Below are 24,841 nucleotides of genomic sequence, written 5' to 3'. Positions count from 1 at the left end.
GGATGGCAAGCAGTAAAAGATCACAAAATCTTCTTTGGAGGTATCTTGTATCATACTATCATGTCAGGGTTCTTTAATAATTTTATTTTATTCATGTATTTCTTTTCTTCACTCTAATAGGTCCTTTGCATGTATATTATGACTTCCAGTTGAGTGTTTTTTATGGGATCCCTGAGTGTGCCAACAAGTGGGTCTCTGTTTCTTATACCTTTTCTTGGGCTTTTCCCCTTCATTTTGTGTTGGTTTTGTCCAATTCCAATGTTTTACTTTTTGTTTTATCCTATTTTATTTTATTTTATTGTTATACATTAGAAATATGTTTTCTATGGAGAGACAGAAAGAGGGTGGATCTGGATGAGAGGGAAGATGGGAAGAAACTGGGAGGAGTAGAGGAAACAAAATCATAATAGGATATGCTATATGGGGGAAAAGCTATTTTCTATAAAAGGAAAAAATAAAGACTTTAAACATTTAAAAAAAGAAACGAAAATTTAATGATGAAATAAGCAAATCCACTTTCAAGAGATGTGAACTGATCCACTGACAAATTTCTGTCAAGCAGATTGCTTCCTGATGAATGCATTGGATTGTTTTAAATAAAGATTTCATTTTTCAATTATTTATTGGCAAAATTGCCTGCTTGGTTGTGATGCAACAAATTTGATCTTTCATTTCATTTTGGACATACATATTTAAAGTTCACTGATGAAATTATGCCCCAAGTTAACTCTTCTGTGTATTTAAATAAGGCTGGTATCCTTGAAAGTCTTCTTCCCACAAAAGCCTATAGGCAAATTCCTTCTAAATCTATATTGTCTTTTCACAATTCTAAAACGAAGCTTGACAGACGCTGTGGGAGCTCATCAGAGTTGATTATGGCAAATCATTTTCATAATGCCTCTATGCTCCTATGTTTATAATTAATTTTAAAAGCCAATGTTCATCTGTTAATAACAGCACATGAAACTTATTAAACAGAAAATAACAAAAGACTATAGACACTAAATAACATCGGGCAGGGAATTATGGCCCAAGACCTTAATATCCATTTTGCTCCTGGGGTGATCATCACCCAGCCCTTAACTGTATCAACAAAGCTTTTAAGTAGTTCAACACATCTTAATGGTCTATATATTCCAGATTTTACAATCTTTTGATCTTTATTGACTTATTGAGAAATATGTTATTAGTGAAATTCTGCTAACGTACCTTTGAAAGAAAAAAATTCCAACATTAAGTGCCTATGTGAGAGCAACTAATGGCACCATGCCCTTGTCTGTAGTTACTGATGCTAAGGGAAGGCTGCATTCGTCATGACCTTCTCGGGCCACCTGTTCCAGAGAGGATGAACTTTAAGGTTAAAAAATGAGAACTCGTAGGAAATACTCCCCACGCAAACCTTTTCATTGACATTCTCAAATATATGTTTTAAGATTTCTTCCCAACTTTGCCCTTACCTTTGCAAGTATATGACTGACAACCAGGAACACTGTTTGACTTTGACTTTTCTACTTCTTGCTTGTTCACTTGAAAAAATACATTTTCTATATCATGATGTTCCCATTATTACGAGAAATAAGAATTATCATTTCCACTGGGCACCCAAGGCTTTCTAATTTTGCCAGTTCGTGTCACAAATCTTTATGCAAATTGCATGTCCGTGAATTCCTCCCCACAATTTCCTATAAGTAAATTCCACAAGAGAACCAAAGCTATATTCTAGACCTTCAAAAACATAATTGAGCCAATATCTTAGAATCTTTTCATAATTTATAAAGGAAAAAAATCATCAATTCATCATGAGCTGTATTTTAACTCAAACTAAGTTTTTATTTTGATTTACTAAATTTATTTTATTTAGGAAGTAAAATTTTAAAAATCAGCTTTGTGGTTTAGTTATACATATAAACATGCAAATTATTCACATATACTGACATTATTATACTTATCAGACAGGAAGACTAACAGAACCTATATTCTATGTTGAGCAGAAGCTGTAAATTGGTTTTAAAAGTCATGTAAGCTAATTTTTTTCTTAATTTTAAGCATAGAAACAAAAAAAAGCCTTGTGAAGGAGAAAAATTAAACTATTTCATTACAGTAATAAGGACTTTCACAAAAAGACTAAAATAAGGAAAAAATCTATTTTACAGTGTGCCTTATAATTTCATATTTCATTAATTTTATGTGTCAACATGTTTGATGTAGGGATGAGTTCTAAGGTTAGACACCCCTTAAACATCAATTAATATATCTGACTTGACTATTTATCAGTCTTGAATGTGCTTAGTACATCAAATCTGTGTTCTGATGAAAACTACATGGGGTTTCCAGGAAAAAACTCAAGATAAACATTTCTTCAATTCCTACCCTTAAAAATTAATCTGTGATTATACAGGCAATAATAGGTGAGAGTTTATATTGCCTCTTTTGCCCACAGGATGTGGTAAATACGTGTTTCCACTGAGGTAAAATGAGGGGTGACTATCATGGAAAACTGGGAGCGCTCTCTCTTTAAAGACATACATTCCAATGGGTTTTTTCAACAACACAATGGTTTCTCTTATTCATCTTTAATAGCTGCTCAGGAAGGCTCCATACATAATTTATAATGGCTAGAAAAAGAAACTTTATTTTATCCCAGAATGAGACACAATTACAAAGAAATAAACCTAGCCAAATTTACCAATATTGCTATCACAAGTAAATAGCATAATAGGACTGTTCATTCGCCCAGCACTCAAATCCATCTACCTTGAAAAGCAGCTGCATTTCGAGATATTAACAACTTTAATGTTGAGCTGGATGTCTGAAGCACCTGCTGCAAATCTTGCCGAGCTGCAATCTGGTATCGCTCTTCCATCTTCCTGGTACAGCATGTTGGGTTTTTGGATACACAAACCTGAAGATCAGGTCCTGGAAAAATAAATGAATTTTCTACAATGACTATCAGTCCATTTAAGAAACGTAACAGGTTACATGGCAAACTTTATGACCAGTCCTGCATGAGGGGCGTTTGTGTATAGGTGGGAAATTGAGTCTCAAGAGCATTTGCTGTATAAAAATTTACCTGTCATCCTACATGGACCCAGGTAACCTTGGGGTGCCTAAAAACTCACACCATATTGTTCCATACAGGTATTTTTTGCACTAAGTATTTAAGCAAAGAGGAGATAGGTTAGGCTACCTGGACTTTATGTGATGCTCACTGCAAGTTTGTTTGAATTGCCTACTCATGGTTTTTCCATTTGACAAATAAATTCAGAGCACCCACATTTAGCTGTGCATTAACTCATATTATTACTGAAATGTACAAAAATAAATACCTTCACATGCATGCACATATATACACATATGTAGAGCCAAAGTAGCAGCTACCTTTCAAACCCTTCCTCCACGTTTGGAGAGAACCTGAGAACTCTTTACTAGAGCTGTTCTTGGAAAAGCCAAAGCATGTAAAGTCACTCAAATTCTTTCTGCCAACATGGGATACCAACAATTCTATCAGTATTGGCTTTAGTTTGCTGAAGTTAAATAACAAATGACAATATTTGAGCATTTTTACAAAGCTAAGAAGCATCAAATATTTATAGACATCACAGTAGGTAATAAGTCGGCATTCTTTCATTTATTTTACCTAACGTTACACAAAAGAAAATTCTATTTCAAAAAGTAAAATCGATGGAAAGTAAACAGAGCTATCTTCTCAGGTTTGTTCCTAAATGGAAGAATCGTGGGATTAGCATTCAGAAAAGTACAATAATTAATAGGAAAAGGAAACAACAAACATTGAAGCCTATAAACCTATGTGTAAGAATAACTAGGGAGGGTTTAAAAATAACAATAGTAGATTATTACAAAGATGATTCCAGAATGCAACACTGTTTCCTAGTTGACATTCCCATGCTTGACAGAGAAAGATGACCAGAAAAATACACCCATGTGGTTTGAATAAAAATGGCCCCATAGGCTCATATATTTGAATGCTTAGTCACCAGGTAGTGGAGCTCAAGTAGCAACACTATTTGAAAGAATTAAAAGGATGACAAGGTATGGCCTTCTTGGAAGAAGTGTGTCCCTCTCATTGCCTCTGCCTATGGATCATGAGGGAACTCTCAGCTATGGCTCCAGCCACACCTGTCTGCAAGCCCTCATGCTCCCTCCTTCATAATGGACTGACCGCTGAAACTGGAAGTAAATCCTTATCTTTCCAGAGGATATCCCCAAATCTCTCAGACAGCTCAAATCTTTATAGCATATATCTATAAGGGGACATATAACTCTCCATGTTAATTATATTAATAGTCTATGTTTGATGTGATACTTAATTAATTAGCTCTTCCACTAATACTGAATTCCCCCAAGTAGACCATTTTCCACTTGTCAATTAGCCCAATTACCAAAGGCATGCTCAGTATATCATAAACAGTCAATAATATAGATGTATTATTTCCTTTAATCCTTACATCAACTTTATGATCTATACACCATTATTGTCACATATCACGCACAAAGAAGTAGAGTTTAAAAGATGCTTCATACTTCATTGTTTGAAGTTAAGGATGTAGCTCAGTGGTAGTGTTTGGCTGACCCATGCAGGGCCCTGGTTCAATGCCCAGAACCTCAAGGGAAAAAAAAGTTTCTTTAATGTTGGTTGGGTAGGGTTTAACACACACCTGTTTCAGGAGGTATAGAAAGGAGAATCAAAATGAAAAATCAGCCTGGGTTACCTAGTCTGCTCTAAGTTAACCAGGAATGCATGGTGAAACCCTATCACAGGAAAAGAAAGGAAGGGAGGGAGGGAGGGAGGGAGGGAGGGAGGGAGGAAGGAAGGAAGGAAGGAAAAAAGGAAGGAAAAAAGGAAGGAAAAAAGGAAGGAAGGAGAAAAACACACTATTAACCAGTTTCACACACCAATAGACTACAAAATGTTTTCATGCTGAAGTATGGAAACAGGCAAGCTGAGTCTCAAATCATTCTACCAAGAGGGAAAGCAAATCTTAAACTGATAATCAGTTGGTTTATGAGCATAGCTGGCCATTTCCTTTCCCTACTCAGAAAGGAGGCATCTGTTTGGGAAGCTTCAAGATAATAAATTTAAGGTTAGGAATCACCAAATGAGATCTTTTCAAAATAAAACAGTCTGAAATGTAGTTATACAGCAGTCATTTGCCTCGTTGTCCAATTTTAAATGATAGAAACTACCATTAGAAAAGATGCTACCGATTGTCCCCACTGCTGTTCAAAACATGTGAGAGAGAAACCGCTCCGCTCAGCATTTCACAGTGAACACAGCATATCTGATCTCGGTGGATATGCACTCCCTTGTTGATGAGTGTCTGTCCCGGCTGCAGTTTTCACCTACAATCCTGAAGTTTTATAATGATAGCACAAAACTAAATTACAAGCCAATCTGACCTATGACACCACAACTCAAAGGTCACCTTATTTTTAATTGCGTACATTTTAATCACTATCGCCTACAAGGTATGTTTACATGATTTAAAGTTGAGGTGCCACTGCAGGCAGAAAAGGTGACTTTAACAAAGAACCTTTCCTTTCTTCTTACGTCTGTTCAGAGAAAGACTAGATTCCAAAGTAAACAAAATCTTCAGGGAAGACCAGACGGTCCCTGTTCGCAGTGTCAGTACAAAGGACTTGATGTGAGGCTTGCTGATAAAAGCGCACACTGCAGTATGCGACTGTAAATAAAGCAAGCATCATAAGAAAACAAAGCCAGAGAGAACACAGATGCACACTACAGGTAACAGAAAGTCCCTTTCTTTCTTTCTAAAATATCAAAGCCTGGCTTCAAGGAACATGGCATAATCCCAACACACTCAGAAATGGCAATATAGCCCCAGCTGCAAAGCAGGTATCGTGTTCCCAAACAATTAATTCAAACTCTGAAGGGGAAGATAACAACAAAACAAAATTAAAAATAAAATAATAAGCACTTCACAGAAGGAATCATCAGCCAAGACAGCCAGGATTTCTCTAGGTTCTCATCTAGGAGCAGCAGAATTGGTCAGTTCCTCTCTCTTCCCAACATAAAGCACAGCAACAGTCTGCTAAGAACTTGTTTATTAAGTTAAAACAGAATCACCGTGAGGCATTCTGCTAAGATAGCATCGTGACAGTGTGGTTTTTCACTATTTCTATATCTTCACATATCACCAGAAAAGTTTCCTTAAAAGTTAAAAGAAAAAAAAAAAATCTCACAACACACGGTATGACATCTCCAAAACTACAAACAAGAAAGAAAAAACTATCAACAGTAAGATCTTAGCAGGGTCAGAGTCTAGGAGAGAGAGAAGAAGGGAGGTTATGAGGGAAGGAGGAAGGGAGGGAGGGAGAGAGGAAGGGAAGGAGGCAGAGGGGAAGGAGGGAGGGAAGAGAAGCAGAGGAAATGGCTGACAGGATAAGGAAAAGAACCTGAAGTAGGGATGCAGGAAAACACAGCAGACGAACTCAGGAATGTATATGAGAACCGCTTTAGAGAAAGATGGGGCTGGACAAAGCAGTCCTGACCTCGCAAACTCTGGCAGAGCTCTTTCTGAGGACAAACCCCAACTTGGTAGAAAACCTTTTGGAAGTAGACTCAAACTGTAAGTGAGCCAGGAGAAATAGAAAGATGTCCAGGCAGCATTGCAGCTTGCGGCCCACAGTCACAGTGGTATGGACAGCTAAGAATGTTCTAGAAGGTGAACTTCAAAGACGGTAATGCCCTGTCACAATGTCAAAATGTTGGACAGTCTACTTAGTAAAGCAAGGAAATAAATCTACTAAGGACTTGGAAAAAACAAATTGCCACATAGAGCTATCCACCTTTCTCCCTTTCTTCCTCCCTTCTTCCCTTTCTCCATCTCTTCCTCCCCCCCCCTTTTTTTTTTAATTTTGACATTTAAGACAGGGCATCACCACAGAGCTCAAGCTGGCCTAGAACCCTCCATGTAAACTAGACCGGTCTCAACTGACAGTGAGCCTCCTGCTTCTGTCTCTCAAGTCTACTATCACTCACTTGACCACCATGTCTGTCCCAGCAGTTATGCTTTTAAATCTTACACAAGAAGAATAGAAATGGAAGTGCTTTATAATTAGAAGAGCTATTCTGAGGCTGTCTTGAAACAGATTTTCAAACAATAAAAAAACTAAACAATGAACAAAAGTATTTTCAAACAATAAAAAACTAAAAGAACAAAAAAAAACGACAGAAAACATTGTGTGATGAATCCTTAACTTTTAGTGGGATCGACAGCAGTATAGCTAAATTTTTATTTATTTTATTAAAATTTAATTGGTCTGATTTTGTGGGGCACCCTTTCTCAGGCATGGCCTTTGTAGGGTGTTCTCCATTTTCCCCTTTTTATCACAATGATTGTGAATAAGATTTGACACCAACACTCTCTGCTGTTCATTTTTGTCTAGGTTTTGTTTGTTTGCTGACTTGTCATGAATTAGAATTAGGAAACCTAACAATCACATACAAACGTCCTCCGGGAAGAAATGAAGATGATAAACAAATTCTCTGTGAAGACTCAGGTGGGAGAAACAGGGAGTCAGTGACACACAGGGAGCACTGTATGAAGACACAGGAGGAAAAACAAAAAGTGTGAATGGAAAAAAAAAAAGAATGAAAAGACCTGAAATTTAGCGACAACAAATTTCAAAGAGAGGTGAGATTCCTGCAGGAGACAAGGAGAATCTAAAAAGGCATCTGGAGGGGAAATGGGAGACAGGGAAGAAAACTGCAGTCGGGAAACAAACAAGTTTGGAAACAAACAAGAAAATTTAAAGGCATCTCATGCTATTCTGAGAACATTGTGCTAATACAGGCTTAAATGCGCATTTGTGAACTATTCAGTTCTATTTTTAGTTCCACCCTGTATGCATGGAAATTAGGATTTTTTTTTCACATGTAATCGAAACAAGATTGAATAAAACCCTCTGATCGTGAACTTGAAGTATAAATAAAAATCATGAAGAATTTTATCTTTAAAAAATATATTTCCTAATATCTTAGGAAAGCCTAGAAACAGTGACCCAGTATAGAGCAGCATTTCTTAGTGGGTTGCGACCCTGTTGGGGGGGGTCACATTATCAGACAGATATCCTGCATATCAGATACTTACACTATGATTCATAAAAGTAGGAAAATGACAGTTATAAAGTAGCAAGAAAATAATTTTATGGGTGGAGGTCAGCACATGATGAAGTGTGTTAAAGGTTCACAGCACTAGGAAGGTGGAGAACCACTGATCAGAGGGAGGACATCCCTAGTACCAAGGTTATGGCCATGAAATTTCCCCCAAGTAATAAGTGTGTACTGTGCTTGCAGAGGACCTGGGCTTGGTTCCCAGCACCAATGCCAAAGGCTCACAACCTGCTGTAACTCCAGCTCCAGAGGATAGGAAACCTTTAGCTGGCCTCCACAGACCTCTGAATTCCCATGCACATAGCACACACACAGAGTCTCTCTCTCTCTCTCTCTCTCTCTCTCTCTCTCTCTCTCTCTCACATACACACACAATTTAATTGATTAATTAAAATAAATCTTTGAAAGAATAAAGAAATAAATGGTTTCTCTTATGTTTGGGGCAGAAAATGAATAAGATAATAGCTACTACAACATATTGTTCACCTGTTAGCAGAGAAGTCCTATCATGACTCCTAACCCTGTTAGAGAAATCAGTTAGTCGGGCAGAAGTACCATAACAAAATGTCACAGGCCTGTGACTTATCAGATAGAAATAACTTGTCTCACGTTCTTGGAAAAAGAAATCCAAGAACTAGCTGCCAACAGAGCTGGTCTCTCCCTGGCAAACAGATGACATCAGCTCCCTGTACCTGTTAGCCATGCACACTTCCAGGGTCTCTTTGTCTTCTCATGGTGGGAAGCAGTCAGATGAAAGGGCTTTACCCTGTGACCTCTTTGAAGCCAAGAGCTCCAAACTCAGCCCCTTTGGGGTCAGAGCTGCCCCATGACTTCCTCAAAGACAAACTCAGCCCCTTTGGGGTCAGAGCTGCCCCATGACTTCCGCAAAGACAAACTCAGCCCCTTTGGGGTCAGAGCTGCCCCATGACTTCCGCAAAGACAAACTCAGTTTACGGAACAGGACTTCCAGGAGCTATCTAGTGTCCAAACATTAGAAAATAAGTTTTACGAAAATCACGGTTTTCATAAAAATAAAATGCCTTGAGGCATTTCACGGTTTTCATATAAATAAGATGTAATTGTTGTTGTTTTGTTGAAAATAAAGTCTTCCCTCATTCAATACATCCCAATCACAGTTTCCCCTCATTCCACCCCTCCTAGGTCCCACACACACACCTCCCCAGGTCCACTCCCCCCTCCATTTCCTTTTCAGAAAAAGAGCAGGCCTCCAAAAGAAAGCAGTCAAACAGAACAAAATAGGATACAATAAGGCAAGGCAAAATCCTTGATACTGAGTCTGGATAAGGCAACCCAATAGGAAGAAAAGGAAAGAGAAAATAGAGGAGACAAAGAAACCAGAGACACACTCTCTCCCATTTTTGGAGTTTCACTAGAACACCAAGTTACCAGCCATGACATATACACAGAGGACCTGGTGCAAATCCATGAAAACTGTCTGATTGCCACTTCAGTCTCTGTGAGCCCATGTGAGTCTGCTTAGTTGATTCGGTGGGTCATGATCTCCTGCTGTCCTCCATCCCCTCTTATCCTACAGTCTTTCCCTCCTCTTTTTAGGAGTTCCTCAAGCCTAAGGGGCTGTGGATCTCTGAATTTGCTCCCATTTGCTGCCAGAGGATGCCTCTCTGATTATGGCTGGACATGGCACTGATTTTTGAGTATAGTAGAATATCATTAAAAATCATTTAATTGGTATTTTTTGTCAGTAATAATTGGTTCTAGCCTAGATCTCTGTGCTATCCTTCTAGTATCTGGTTTCTGGCTATCCAGAGAGAGCAGGACATGATCTCCTTCCTCTCATGGTGTGAACCTCAACTTAAATCAAACATTGGATTGCCACTCCCACAAATTCTGAGCCACCATTGCCCCAGAACATCTTGCAGGCAGGACGGAATGTAGGTGGGGGATTTTATGGCTCAGGTGGTATCCAGGTTCCCCTTTTGGTATCTTCCCATGCCAAAGAGAGTAGGATGTAGGAGCAAGGTTCCATGCAAGTACCAGCTCAACCTCTCTATATTCAATGAGCTATGTGGATGTTTTTCTAGTCAATGGGCCCTGCTGTAAGTTTTCCAACAGAAACACTCTGTCCTAGTGTCAGTTTGGGTTGTTTAGGACTCCCTTGTATTGTGAGAGACTGCTTGGACATTTCTTGGCTACCCAGACTCCTTAAATAACCATACAGAAACTATATTAACTAAATCACTGCTTGGCCTATTAGCTCTAGCTTTTTATTAGCTAGCTCTTACATCTTAATTTAACCCATCTCTATTAATCTGTGTATCGCCACATGGCTGTGGCTTACCAGCAAGGTTCCAATTCGTCTGTTCCCAATGGCAGCTACATAGCATCTTCCAACTCCACCTTCTTTCTCCCAGCATTCAGTTTAGTTTTCCTCACTTAGCTCTACTCTGCCCTATCACAGATGAACCTAGTTTCTTTATTCATTAACCAATAAAAGCAACACATACACAAAATGACTTCCCACACTACTCGTGGACAATACATCAATCAAATGTAACTCAGTCTCACCTCTGGAAGCCTTGCCAGGTTACATAAGATGGCTGGTTCAGGTTCCTACCCTGTATTCCTAGGACTCCTCATGAGGGTCATGATCATAGATCATGAAAGTTTCACCTGCACTAGCTTTCCTCTTCCCTGTTCCCAAAATGATTCTAATTCCAGCTGTCTCTCCCTACGTTCTTTCTCTCTATGTCTCCTCATAATTGCTATTTTTTAAGAGTTAATTTTTTTCATATTCAAGAGTGTAGAGAATTCACCAGTGAAAACTGGTTGATAAGCAGTAAGAAGCAATTATATACCTTGCCTTTCAGAAATGAGCCGTGTCAGGGCATCCAAACAGTAGGTGCAGCAAGTCTCTCTTTATAATAAGGTGTTATAGTAGCTCCAGTTATCAAACCCAAATGAAATAATAGGCAAAGGCATTAAGCAACAGATTGCTGCCCAAACAAAAGCTAAAGAAAAGGTAATTGACTCAAAGTCTCCTTTGTAGCCTTGCCAAGTACCAGAGTAATATCTTGCTAGGGGGAGATCCAACCTGAATTTAATCCCATCTGCCCAGAATATAGCAAACATGAAGGACTAAGGAACCCTCTTATCCTGCATCCTCAGTAGGAAATCAGCAAAATATAGACTGTGGAAAAAGCCAAATGGCCCAGATCCTCAGCATATATGTAAGCCAAAGAAGAGGAAAGAAAGAAAAATAACATATCAAAGGAATCACACAAAAGGAGAAATTTCTAAAGAGCTTCTGCTTAGCATAGTGTTCACAGACAATCACAGGGAACACAGTATTAATGAGAATTTTGTGCTTGGAATCGAACTCACCTGAAGACTACAAGGTGCTGACAAATTCAAGTTCTTACCCAACACGGTATTTAAAAGGTGGTGTTCACGTGACTTTTTATCAAACATGTGTGTTTTCCTTTGTAATAAATTTTGTGTAAGGGCTGTTGATGGAAAATACACATTCTCTTTTGATTTCAAATATATAGCTCTGCCAATAAATCTATGCAATGTTTATAGTTACTGATGCTTTACTGCTGGTAAATTGTGGAAATAGCCTCAGTAGCAATACATTAAGATAAAGCCTGGTATTGTATTATCCACAGTGGATGATACATGTTATAAAACACCAAATGCTAAATTCCCTCCCTTCGAGATGTTCTCTTTGAGAACATCTTCTTGCCAAATATCTGGAAACTGGCAGGAATCTGTAAGGGACTATAATACATCACTCTCGATCAAGGCAGGTTTAAAAATATTTGAGAATGTGAGACTAACAAAACTCCTAAAGGAGGCATACAGTCCACTATGAGCAAACCCGTTCCTTCTCCTGGCATTTCTCTTAAAAAGCCTGTCTCACTGGAACACGAGTAATTTTGATGAGATCTATGACCACATAAGGAAAATTGACTGGCTTAAACATAGTATTATATCCTGTTGGTACAATGGTTGTTTCAAAAATAGTCAGTCACAAGAACTAAATATAATAAGTATTTGCCAGGGCCTCGGGAGAGCAAAGCTTTCACTCTCCTGCAGACCTAAATGTGAAGGTGCAAAGGCAGCAGGCCTTCAGAGCCCACGCTCATTTTCCAAGTCATACCGAGAAGGGCATTTACCATATCCTTCTGTCACCTGCAACATTACAATATGTAACCAGTACACAAGTAACCTGAATTTCAGGAGTAAAGGCAGGCCACAGCTGATGTAGGATTCCTCTCTAAAATTAAACTGAATGCTGAGAGAAAGAAGGCAAAGCCAGAGAAAAGCCATGCATCCCCACCAGAGACAGCTGCTGGAACTTTACCCGGTAAGCCATGGCCAATAGCAATACACAGACTAATGGAAATGGGCTAATATAGGATGTAAGAGTTAGCCAGAAATATGCTTAAGCTATTGGCCAAACAGTAATGAAAATAATATGGTTTCTGTATGATTATTTCAGGTCTGAGCAGCCGGGAACACACAAGAAGCCTCCCTACTACATACAGCATTTCATTTTCTTGTGTTTTATTTCAGAACTTTAAAAGACTTTCCACAGAACAGGAGAAGGATAACACACTTCCATGGGTGCCCAAGTTCCCTGTCACAAAGTGAAGACAAATTCTATGTCTACAGCCTGCAAGAAGTTGACTACAGCTGTCCACAAGAAGTATAAATTAACTCTAAACAAAATGAATCAATTAAAGCTACAAAATGAGCAGAAGAAAGAAGTCAAAGTTTGGAAGACAAGGAAGCATGAGATTAGGTTCCCATCTCTGGCTGTGACCATATTAAATTCCAGGGGCTCCTCAACCTTCCTGAAAGCTAGAAAACCAGAGCTGGTCGCTGGGAAGTAAGGAAACGGGACGAGGGAGTTGAACAGTGAGACCTCCAAATTCAGTGTGCAGGACTGCTCAGACTGCCACCTCCTGACCCAAAGCTCACAAGAGTAACGCAGACCCTGCCAAGGCTGCCAAGAAGAATTTAACAGAAGCGTAGTTGTCACCCAAGAGGGAGAATTGCCATTTTTACCCAAAATCAAATTAGTCACATTGAAGAGACTTATAGTCTTCAAAAATCTGTATGGATTTTGGCTACCTTTGGTTTGTTTGTTTGTTTGTTTGCTTTTGTCTTATTTGTAACCTGATAGCTACCTCATAGACAGCATTTAACATCCTGGAACATCATCTCCACCGAAGCTGCTTTATTAAAACCTGTTTAATAACACAATAAGCATCTCCTCCAATTTCTGCCTACATCGTGTGCATATGTGTGTGTATGTGTGCTCGCATGTGTGAATGGGTTGTGTATGTGTGTGCACATGCATGTACACAGGTGCTCATGTGTACTGTTTGGTCCTATTTCCATCTAAGACTGAAGTTCCCACAGGATAATGGTGTTTACTTTGTTGCAAGCTTTGTTTTTTCCTATGCTTTTTGTTACAAGCAACTAAAGCAAAGCCCAGCAGCACGAAAGGTTTTCAAAAGAATATTAATAATTTTCTTCTCTTTCTTTCTTGCACATACACTGTGTTGTAATAAATCTAAGAAGGCACTGTCTTAGCTCAAAATTAATGAGAGAGCTTCAAAAACATTCTATCTAGGAAGAACATATTGCTGAAGACATCAAAAACTGGTTCAATAAACTATATGAAATAGTATTTGTGGTTATTATTTTTACGTTTTTACAAATATTCTTCATATTAAAGTGTCACTATAATTTACAGATTCATTTATTACTTTATACAATATTTTCATTGTTCTATAAAAGTATATACAGATATCATTCATAAAAATGAAAACTCTTAAAAGAATATTAAGCATTTCAGATATTATGAGTCTTTGTAGTCCTATTTTCAATAAAAATTAATGCTCAGGACTCAGAAAACTCGGGCAAATAAAATCAATATAATGCTCACAGATAGGACAGTAATAGTGTCATATATATATATATATATATATATATATATATATATATATAAACGGCATCATTGTGCCTTCTATAGATAATATGCTCATAGCTTTCTCTTCTTTAGAGGTGGTCAATTTATGTTGGCACAAAAATCACATGCTTAAATTCTTAATTATAAAATCAATAACAGTCTCTATTAATATGAAAGATTGTGTTGCCAGCTCATGAAGCAGAAAAAAGGCCGCTCAGTAGGAATCTTTCTCAAACTTCAGGTTGTGAATTTGGAACCAACAGTTAGCTGTCTGTGGATGTCAACCAGCTTTGTAGACAAAAGGTACCCAACTGACCTCCACTCCACAACAGTAGAAGCTGCAGCAGCATAGTCTGGTACTCAAAAGAAAGTAAATGTAAATTGTAATACCATTGCTTATTATTTAGGAGGTCCCAAATTACTCTATCTTGTGTGTGTGTGTGTGTGTGTGTGTGTGTGTGTGAGAGAGAGAGAGAGAGAGAGAGAGAGAGAGAGAGAGAGAGAGAGAGATACATATGTGGGTATGTGAGTGTGTAGGGCAGAGGACAACAGACAGGGTCCTCCTCAGAAAGGTCTTCCACCTCCTTTGAGAAAGAATGCCTCATTGGTCTAAGTCATGCAAATTGGACTAGTGCGACTGGCCTGTAACATCAGGAACCCTTCTGCCTCCCCAGTTCTGAGATTACAAGTGCATTCCACCACACCCAGTGTTTTTGAGTTGGCTTCAGAGGATCAAAGTCAAATCCTTGTAGTCTGTAGTCTATTGATTTTTAGCTACCTCTTTTAAATAATCTATTGCAATAACAGTTTCAGAAGTTGTCTGATTTTTAAGTATTTGAGGTTGAAATCAAGTTTTTCAGGATTTGTAGGGTACTGTTATCAATTTTCCATCCCAGAAAGTAATGTTAAGTATTTTATGCAATGCTTCTTGAGCTCTGGAAGAGTTGGGAGTCTGTCTAAAACAGGAGATGACCAGCATCAGAAAGATACTGAGGGAAAAGAACTGTCAAAGTTCTGGTGATTTGCGATTCCCCTCTGTGCATTGCCTGTATTGGTTAATGAATAAACAACTGCCTTGGCCTAGTTGATAGGGCGGAATTTAGGTAGGCGGAGAAGACAGAACTGAATTCTGGGAGAAAGAAAACAGAGTGAGAAGCCATGGATCTGACTAAGACGGACACCAGTTAGAATCTCCAGTAAGCCACTGCCACGTGGCAATACACAGATTAATGGAGATGGGTTAAACTAATATGTAAGAGTTAGAATAAGAAGTTAGAACTAATGACCAAGCAGTGTTTTAATTAATACAGTTTCTGTATGGTTATTTCGGGTGTAAGCTAGCCAGGCTGTGGAGATAAACAAGCAGACCCACTCCTTACAACATTCTTGCCAGTTCTCTGTAGTCTACACGGTGATGTTGCCTTCTCCAAGTACTGTCCCCACTTTCACTAAGGCAAGTTTTAAACAGCTGGATTAGTGCAGCGGACCAGTCCTGGTGGAGTACACCTTTCTGAATGCCATGGGAACAAACATCAATGCCATCAGTACTTTCACTCTCATCGGCTAGTCTGTGGTCCTCCCTGCCCAGAGACTCCATAGCAAATGAGGCAATGTTAGAGGGTGACATCTATTATTTCTAGAGCAAACCTTCTTGTACAAGTTTGCCTTCTATGAACTTTATCAAGTAGAAATGTGTCAACTCCTTTCGTATTGGTTGCTATTCTATTGTACTTTTCAACAAATTATACATATATACAACTTATATTTTTAATTATTTCATCATATTGTGGAGTCTAGGAAATGAAAAAGTAAGGTGTTTGTTTTATTTATTGCATTTTGTGTGTTTGCATGCATGCCTCCCTCATCACTTTTGCCAGGAATATCAGTGGGCAATTGCCACATAGGACATGTTCATTGCAATGGACCATCATATTCCAAAATAATTGTGAGACATGCTCTAAGCCAGTAGTTCTCAGTCTGTGGGCCACAACCCCTTTGGCAAACCTTTATCTCCCAAAAATGATTATATTACAATCCATATCAGTAGCACAAGTACAGTTATAAAGTAGCAACAAAAATAATATTATGGTTGGGGCATTTCCATTACATGAGGAACTAACTATACTAAATGATCACGGCATTAGGAAGGCTGAGTACCACTGATCTAAGCCTCACAGAACATTATATACACAACATATGCAAGTAAATAACAAAGTTGATCATTTGAATAAGGTAGACAATTCTAAAATCCTAAAAAAAATATGTGTTTCTAATTGGTTGTCCTTGGGTTCATATTCACTTGGTGGGTGACTATGAAAACAAAACCACTTCAGAATGATTGGCAGAAACATGCTCAGGATAAGGTACCTTTGTTTGATAAAGTGAGATCACGTGGTCATTTCAAAGACCTCTCTTTTATTTTCTACTTGTCTACGATGCCATTAGATGCATTATAAATTTGTCCACATATTTTTGAAATGGAGGAATCATTTTATTAAATGCAATGACATTTCACAGAACACAGAGAAAGAGAAAGCAAGTCTCACACTCATGTGTAACTATGGTCATGGTATTGCTGTTCCTCAGCCTAAGAAGTAAAGATAAAGTGTGTAAGGCCAAAAGTCTACAAATGGAGATTCCGTGGTTCTTGAGTCAAGAATCAGGCACACAAGGAACAAAATAACTTCTGAAACTGTGAGCATGATGATCTCACCAGAAACAAGGGGAATATCCATAGACAACTGTAGAAAATAATTATACTTTATCTAACTAAACTAATATTGTAGCATGTAAAATGCATAAGATACAGAATAATAAAAGCAATCCACAAGTGTGTACTTCATGAGAACAGAAACATAACAAGATGAGTTTTATTTCCAAATGTAGCTCAGACCTTACTCAGCATCATATTTTACTAATAACTTGGAAAGCCCATGGATTATGAGACACAAGTAAGCAGGAAGTCTAACACCATCACCATAGTTCTTCGTATGAATCCTAGCACTTTAGGATAAGCTCCAGATTGTAAGCAAGAACAGTCATTAAGAAGTTCAAATAAGAAACACCGTTCGAGGGTGTATTCTCTCATTTGATGCTTTGATGATCATAAAGCTCACAGTAACATTTTCCTAAGACCTATGGCTCAGAAACCCAGAAATGCAAGCTGTATTTACTATAAATAGTAAGAGACTAGGTACATCCTGCTAAAAGCCTTTCGCAGTCATCGGGAGTCATCTACTACTATCTTCAAAAAGTTTAATGCATCATTTCTTCCTTCATAACAAAATGTCTCAACTTCAGCTTAGTGAATTATTGCATGCAGTCTCCTTCTGACAAAGAAAATCAAAATCCAATTTTTTTCTCTCCCACTTACATTGTCCATATCATGACATAATTATCTCTCTCCTCTTCTCTCACTCTTCTTTTTCCCTGTCCCTCCCCTCCATTCCTCCACAACCCTCACTGTTTTTCTCAGCCTGATCCCCATCCTAGCCCTTACCTACAACTGTACTAAATAATTTTGTTGATTGTAGTTTTCTTTGTAGTGAGCAATAAGAAGCTCAAAACTGAAATCTCCAGCCAAGGTCACAGTTATGTTGTGTCCTCCTCTTATAGCCAACTGAAAATTATTTTCCCTGCTTCTATTTTTTACATCATTGTTATTCTATCTTTGGTTAACATTTAGGACTGAACTGCTTTATTTTATCTGGCATATACTATAAATATTTAAAGAAGTTGGTGGGTCATGCACCGGTAACTGGACTGGCCTACAGTGTCAGCCTACACTGATTATGCAGAGAGGAGCACATGTCATATGAACAAGCAGGTGCAACATGCATTATAACCAAGATGTTAACACAGTCTCAAGTTCAAGGAAAATATGTTGTTCTTGTGTTTTGTAAGTTCAGCTGAATGTACAGTCTAAGAAAGCATGGGGAGTCCTTATTGGGTCCCTAGTGTAAGTAATCAGATGAAAGAAATTACGCAGTCATTCTGAACCTCTTGGACCCATTTTACATTGATATCTTCTCAAGTGAATTAACACCATTCTACTCTCACACCTAGGAAAGTGGTAAAATGGACCCTCTACAGGCAAGAAAAATGCAAATCTGATGACATCACTCTGCTGGACGATCTTTCCAGGGCAAGTGAGCAGCCCTGTCTCTGATTGCTGTCTGCCTCATCCACCTCCCAGGCTGCTCTCACCAGATCCTGTTCTTTGTCCACAGTCAGCAAGCATGCACTTTGCAAAGGCAACCCATGCGAGAATTACAAATCAGAATACAGAGTCATTCCTGCAGAACTGAACTTTGTGGAATGGTTATGGATATTTCACATCTCTGCTGTGTTTGCGAGTTACTCCAAAAGCTAACTATTAGCTCGGCCAGAGTTTGTAAATGCCTACACTAAGAAGTATTGAACCGTACCCAGTTACCTAAACCTCTTTGTGAAGAGCATACTCAGCAAGTTTCAAAATTCTGTTCTCTTTTCACACCCAATGATTTGCCAATCTTTGTCTGTCCTCTCGCCTGCCCCCTCTCACCTCCATCTCTTTCCTTCCACCCCTCCCTTCTTCCACTCATTAGACAGATGTTTCAACTATCTGTGCAGGAGCCTCAACATTAGCATCCAGAATGTTAAGTCCTTCCCACAGGGCACTTCCTAGTCCATAAAAGGTAGTATTTCGTGGCAATCATATATGAAACTTGCTTCTCCTTTAGAAATTCTAACAATTTAGCCCTCTAAAGAACTCTGATCTTTTTACCTTTTGTACAAGCATCTTTCTAACTGGAGAGGCATTTATATATATATATATATATATATATATATATATATATATATATATACATATATATATATATATAGAGAGAGAGAGAGAGAGAGATGTAGGTAGATAGATAGAGAAACAAACAGACAGATAGATGATGGACTGACAGACAGATGGATGGATGAATGGACAGACATGTACGTGTCAGATGATAAACCAAAAAACATATATGGCAGAAGGTGAAATGAGTCAAAAAGCTCTCCCTGTGCAAATGACCTGGCTTTCTCAGTACCAGAAATTCTCAATTTCTGGCATAGTGACTCTCTGTCTAAGAAGCACTCACAATGTGCCCCCTTACCCAGCCCCACCAAGCAGCAGAGGGAAAAGCATGAGGCTCTACAGAACTTGGATTCAGCTGCTAATCCTTCTCAGAGATAACTTTAGGAGTGACAAGTTGATGTCCCTATATGTGGGGAGAAATGGTGGCCCTAGAGCCCTTTAAGCGATCCTCTATCACCCCTTCTCAGAAGCTGCTTAGTCTCCTGCTCACCTGTACTAAATTACAGAGAAATTTCCTGCTCTTCATTTTGATTAATAAGTCAAACGAATTCATCAAATATTGATGAAGCACCTGTTCTGCACAAGACATTGTGTAGTTAATAAGGCCAACAAGAGGATAAAACATAATTTTCCCTCCAGGGCTCTGAAGATGGAGAGACACATTTGTAAAAACTTAATGTGATAAAATGTCATAAAAGATGCACCAAGTTTCCTGGGAACATAGATTATAGACTGTCTTCTTGGAGAGATCACGAGCAGTGGTCAGAAGAGTCTCTGAGAAGCCACTTGAATAGCTTCTTTGAATCAACACTGAAATATTTACAAGGTAGAAAATATTCCTACTCAACAAATAAGAAACAGGTTTCATTGTGGTTAAGCCACTCTCAATACATAAAACTGATATATAGCAGAACTGATATGGTAAGACATGACTAGTGAGGGAGAAGAAAGGAGCGCAACTTCCGTAAGCACAGCAAATGGACCAGGGTGAGGCTGAGATGAACTGCTGGCTCTGTGAAGGACTACAGACGGGGGATACTGCTAGAACGGTGAATGTTCTAGAGGTCTTCACTGCTGGAGACCCAAGTGTCCAAGTTAGAATGTCTATGACCAGAATCAAGGAGGGGGAGGAAAGGGTTTATTTGGCTTATACTTCCACATCGCAGTCTACCATTAAAGGAAGTCAGGACAGAAACTCAGACAGGATATAATCCTAGAGGTGGAGCTGATACAGAGGCTATTAAGGAGTGCTGCTTGCTGGCTTGCTCCCTCTGGCTTGCTCAACGTGTTTTCTTAAAGCATCCAAGACCACCAGCACAGGGAAGGCTCTCTCCCATGAACCAGTAAATAAATTAAAAAATGCCTTACAAGCTTGCCTAATCTGATCTCATGAAGGCATTTTCTCAGGCTTCCTCCTCTCCAATGACTCTAGCTTGTGTCAAGAAGACATAAAACTAGCCAGCACATCCAGCACAGTAAGCAGTGTGAACATAATCTCAGGTGTTGGGCTCCTCCATGGTTCCAGAGGGTTGCCTGGGCAGACAGTGAATTTCACTGCAAGGAGGAAATACTGACATTTCCAATTTTCACTAACATTTACAGTAGGCCTAAGTCATCCTGCTCTGTCTGGAATAACACAATCCTCTGCGTGGCTTAACCACAACAGAGAAGAAAAGCCTTCAGAAAGCAGAGTTAGGCCTTTCTCTTACAGGACAAACAGTGAAAATATGTGATGCCCATGGTGGCTCATCTTCTTCAACAGGAAAGCGACAAAGAAAGCAACAGGGAGGTGCAGAAGACAAACTGGAAAAAAGGGAGGGAATCACAGGAGTCTCCAGAAGCAAATGTGGGAGTCCAAGCTTCCTCATAAACTCTGGGGCATGAGGAAAGCTGTTTGCAGAGGTCTCACAAATACCACTGGATTGATACAGATGCCTTGTGTGGGTTTCCTGGGACCACCTACATCCCAAACCCAACCTACTCTCGCTGTTGTTGGCAACAGCAACAGAAACTTTGTAATGGATCAACTTTGTGAAAGTTTTTAATTTGGAAACCAGAGTACTGCTTTAGTTCCTCCTCTTGTTTGAAGATACACAGCCAATTTCTGCCATGTACAGATGGTTGATTTGCAGCAGGAAATCCACATAGAGGAAAGCAATTTAGGCCCATGGGCTGGGTTCTGAACTCAGTAAGAAGAAATGGAAAGGAGCCCCAGCATTCACCTTTCTGGTGTTCCTGGTTACCTTGGGCTCCTGCTTCCATGACTTCCCTTCTCTGACAGATCATACCTCAAACTGTGAGACAAAGTCAACTCCTCTTCCTTAGATCTTGTCAGTTATGTAGTCACAACAAGAAAATAAGTAACACTGAGTGTCTTAGGATTTCTACTGCTGGGATGAAACACCATGACCAAAACAACTTGGAGAGGTAAGGGTTTATTTGGCTGACATTTTCACATCACAATTCATCATCCACAGAAGTCAGGACAGGAACTCAGGCAAGGGAGGAACCAAGAGGCAGGAGCTGATTCAGAGGCCATTGAGTGGTGCTGATTGCTGACGTGCCTTCTCAGTTTGCTTTCTTATAGAACCCAGGACTACCAGCTCAGGAATGGTGCCACCCCCATCTATCACAAATTAAGAAAATACTCTACAGCTGGATATTATGGAGGCATTTTCTCAACTGAGTCTCCCTCCTCTCAGCTGACTAGCTTTCGTCAAGTTGGCATAAAAGTAGCCAGTACACCAAGATATCTGTGGAATGTTTTCAGGTGGTGTCAGCATAACATGGCTCCCAAAAACCACCCAATGATGAAAGAAGCCTAAATATGCTGGAATCTGTGTAGAAGAAAGTTCAACATCTCGGAGAAGTTCAGTCATTTGCTAAATGTCTCACATCTAATGAATGGTATGGACAAAACTAAGCCATTTCAAAACTACAAATTCATTTCTCTGTAGTATAACATGTGACAAAATTGTGACATTAAGTTTGCTTTTTCCATATTTGTGTCCCCAAAAGAACATTTTAGTGCTTTGTCAAGCTTTGTTTCCCATTAAAATTATGACAAGATATTTGTATAGAAGAATTAAATGGTAAATATTTAATGACATGGAGCTTTTTTTGCACCAGTGAACTTCCAGAGGGGAAAAAGGAAACTTGGCTTTGTCTTTTCAAACTAGAACTTGTAACTACACAGGAACAGACCCACACAGGTCCACCTGATACACAGTACCTACAGAAGCTCACTGATTTCTCTACTGTGTGAGCCTCGAGGTGTTATTCCTATTTCCTTTACCTTTTAAGTTGATCAAAACCTTTCTTTCAAAAAAAATGAGTATTTTTTTTAAACCCAGAGTAAACTGTGTTCCAAGCCTGGTGAGAACGGACTATTAATCTCTTCGCTTTATTGACCTGCTCCAGTTTCAACTCATTAAACAGAGACATCTCAATGATCAAAAGAAAACGAACCAAATGAAACTTGGTCTAACCTGACTGAATAAAAGAGTTACTCAGAAAGCAAATAAATCTGAACCGGTAATTTAATATTGACAGTCTTCCATTTAAAGAATCTATATGCAATGAACAGGACATCCCAGTGTAATCTTTTCTTGTTCACTTTATTTGATCAATGCGGGCATACTCTTGCTATGCTTTCACTTCAATTCCCTCCTCAGATTTCAACCTTTACTAACATGTAAGAGAAGAAATGTCCGGAACGACGAGTTTGAAGAACAGAGCTACAGAGATGAATTATTGTGCTTATAAAGAATAGTGAAAACTAAAATAAATTTTACCTTAACATTGAAGGAAAAGAAAAAGTCTTCCTTATTCTAATGAGTAATAAAAATTTAATTATGTACTAAGCCATGCTTACTAACTTTTAGATGATAACTATTTTCAAACAATCTTATGTGATGAGATGAGCCATATAAAAATCTGCATCTTGTTTCATTAGCACTGACACAAATAGGTCTTCTGTTTGGGGAAACTTGCCATGCCTCTCATAAGATGTCCTAGATAAATTATGTTTATACTTCATATAGGCAGATCATTTTCCAAATTTCCACTGAAACGAGGTTTTAAGGACTTGATAAGCTCAAGTGTCCATTAGTTAACAGATGAATGAAAAAAAAAACTATGGTATGGACAAACAAAGAAACATGGCCTGTCTTTAAAAGAATAAGTTCCTGTCATTTGCAGTCATATGGATAGATGCTGAAGACATCATTTTGAGTAAAAAAATAAAGTAAGGTTAAAAATAGACAAATACTTTATGATCTATTTATGATCTAAAAGGTTGATTTTTGTAATGGGAGAGAGTAAAGAGACAGTTATAGTCACCTCAGGCTCAGCTAATTCAGGAGGGATATACTGATCAAGGGAAACGAAATTGTACTTAGAAAGAATTAAGTTCAAGAGATCTATTGTACAATTAGCTAATAAATACAGTGATGGTTCACTGAATCTTTAGAAATAATGAGACTGGATGCTAAGTGATTTTGCCATCAAGTGATTTTGCCATCTCATTCACTGTGAGATAACTATTTAGCTAGAATTAGCTACTTCAAACATATATACATTATATATATGTGTGTGTGTGTGTGTGTGTGTGTGTATGTGTTATATTTTCAATATAGTGAAAATTATGTTGTAAATAATAAATATAAACAATTTTACATCACTAATTTAAAATAGAAAGATTTGAAAACAAGACTAATAATGTGTTTTTAAAGTTGCCTTTATTGGAAATACTATCTGTATTATAACAGGCTCTGATACTTGCCTGTTACAATACAGCATAGTTTGTGATTTATTGGCAATTACTATTTCATACCCTCAAAGTCTAAGATCGCTCTACTTGGTCCACCTGATGCTCTAAGCTCCACATTGTGTCCATATTGGCTACTTTTCTCACTGCTGTGATAAGCTGCCTGACTATATGCAAGCAATCTCATGGTGAAAGGTCTCGAAGTGAAAGGAAAGGCGTGTATAATAGGTGTCAGGTCACAGAAGGAAAGGAGTGTGTAATAGGTGTCAGGTCACAGAAGGAAAGGAGTGTGTAATAGGTGTCAGGTCACAGAAGGAAAGGCGTGTGTAATAGGTGTCAGATAACAGAAGGAAAGGAGTGTGTAATAGGTGTCAGGTCACAGAAGGAAAGGTGTGTGTAATAGGTGTCAGGTCACAGAAGGAAAGGCATGTGTAATAGGTGTCAGGTAACAGAAGGAAAGGAGTGTGTAATAGGTGTCAGGTCACAGAAGGAAAGGAGTGTGTAATAGGTGTCAGATCACAGAAGGAAAGGCATGTGTAATAGGTGTCAGGTAACAGAAGGAAAGGAGTGTGTAATAGGTGTCAGGTCACAGAAGGAAAGGAGTGTGTAATAGGTGTCAGGTCACAGAAGGAAAGGCGTGTGTAATAGGTGTCAGATAACAGAAGGAAAGGAGTGTGTAATAAGTGTCAGGTCACAGAAGGAAAGGTGTGTGTAATAGGTGTCAGGTCACAGAAGGAAAGGAGTGTGTAATAGGTGTCAGGTCACAGAAGGAAAGGAGTGTGTAATAGGTGTCAGGTAACAGAAGGAAAGGGCATTTTACAATAATAACTGGTATACTCTAGTTTATTAAAAGTTGGTTTAAGTTGAAATTTGAAGCATGCAAATAAGCCAGCTAGTCTAACTCTCTCCTTTTGCCTCGCCTCATCTCGGTGGTGTGTGTGTGTGGGGGGGGGTGTGGGTGTGTGTGCACGCGCGCTATTCCCCACCCAAACTAATTGCTCTTAGCTGTCTAGTTTCAGGACCATATTCGCAAACAATCTAATCAGAAATCTAGATGATCTATATTATATGCACATATATGAGGGGAAATAAAACCCTCATTTCAGACATTCTTAATTGGCTCCAAAT

At 38.7% G+C, this 24,841-nt stretch overlaps 1 protein-coding gene across 2 annotated transcripts in view; it reads right to left on the bottom strand.

Annotated features, from left to right (window-relative positions):
• Gpc5 (glypican 5) overlaps positions 1-24,841 on the bottom strand; it is a 1,239,739-nt gene that overhangs the window by 1,206,927 nt on the left and 7,971 nt on the right. For both annotated transcript variants that reach the window (XM_085698195.2, XM_085698197.2), the window contains exon 2: positions 2,755-2,916. In XM_085698195.2, the coding sequence (XP_085554321.2) occupies positions 2,755-2,916 (162 nt within the window). The remainder of the gene's footprint in view (positions 1-2,754; positions 2,917-24,841) is intronic.

This window comes from Myodes glareolus, chromosome 12 (genome assembly GCF_982192425.1).
Source record: "Myodes glareolus chromosome 12, mMyoGla1.1, whole genome shotgun sequence".
Taxonomy (NCBI): Eukaryota; Metazoa; Chordata; class Mammalia; order Rodentia; family Cricetidae; genus Myodes; species Myodes glareolus.
This window is presented reverse-complemented; position numbering and strand designations above follow the sequence as displayed.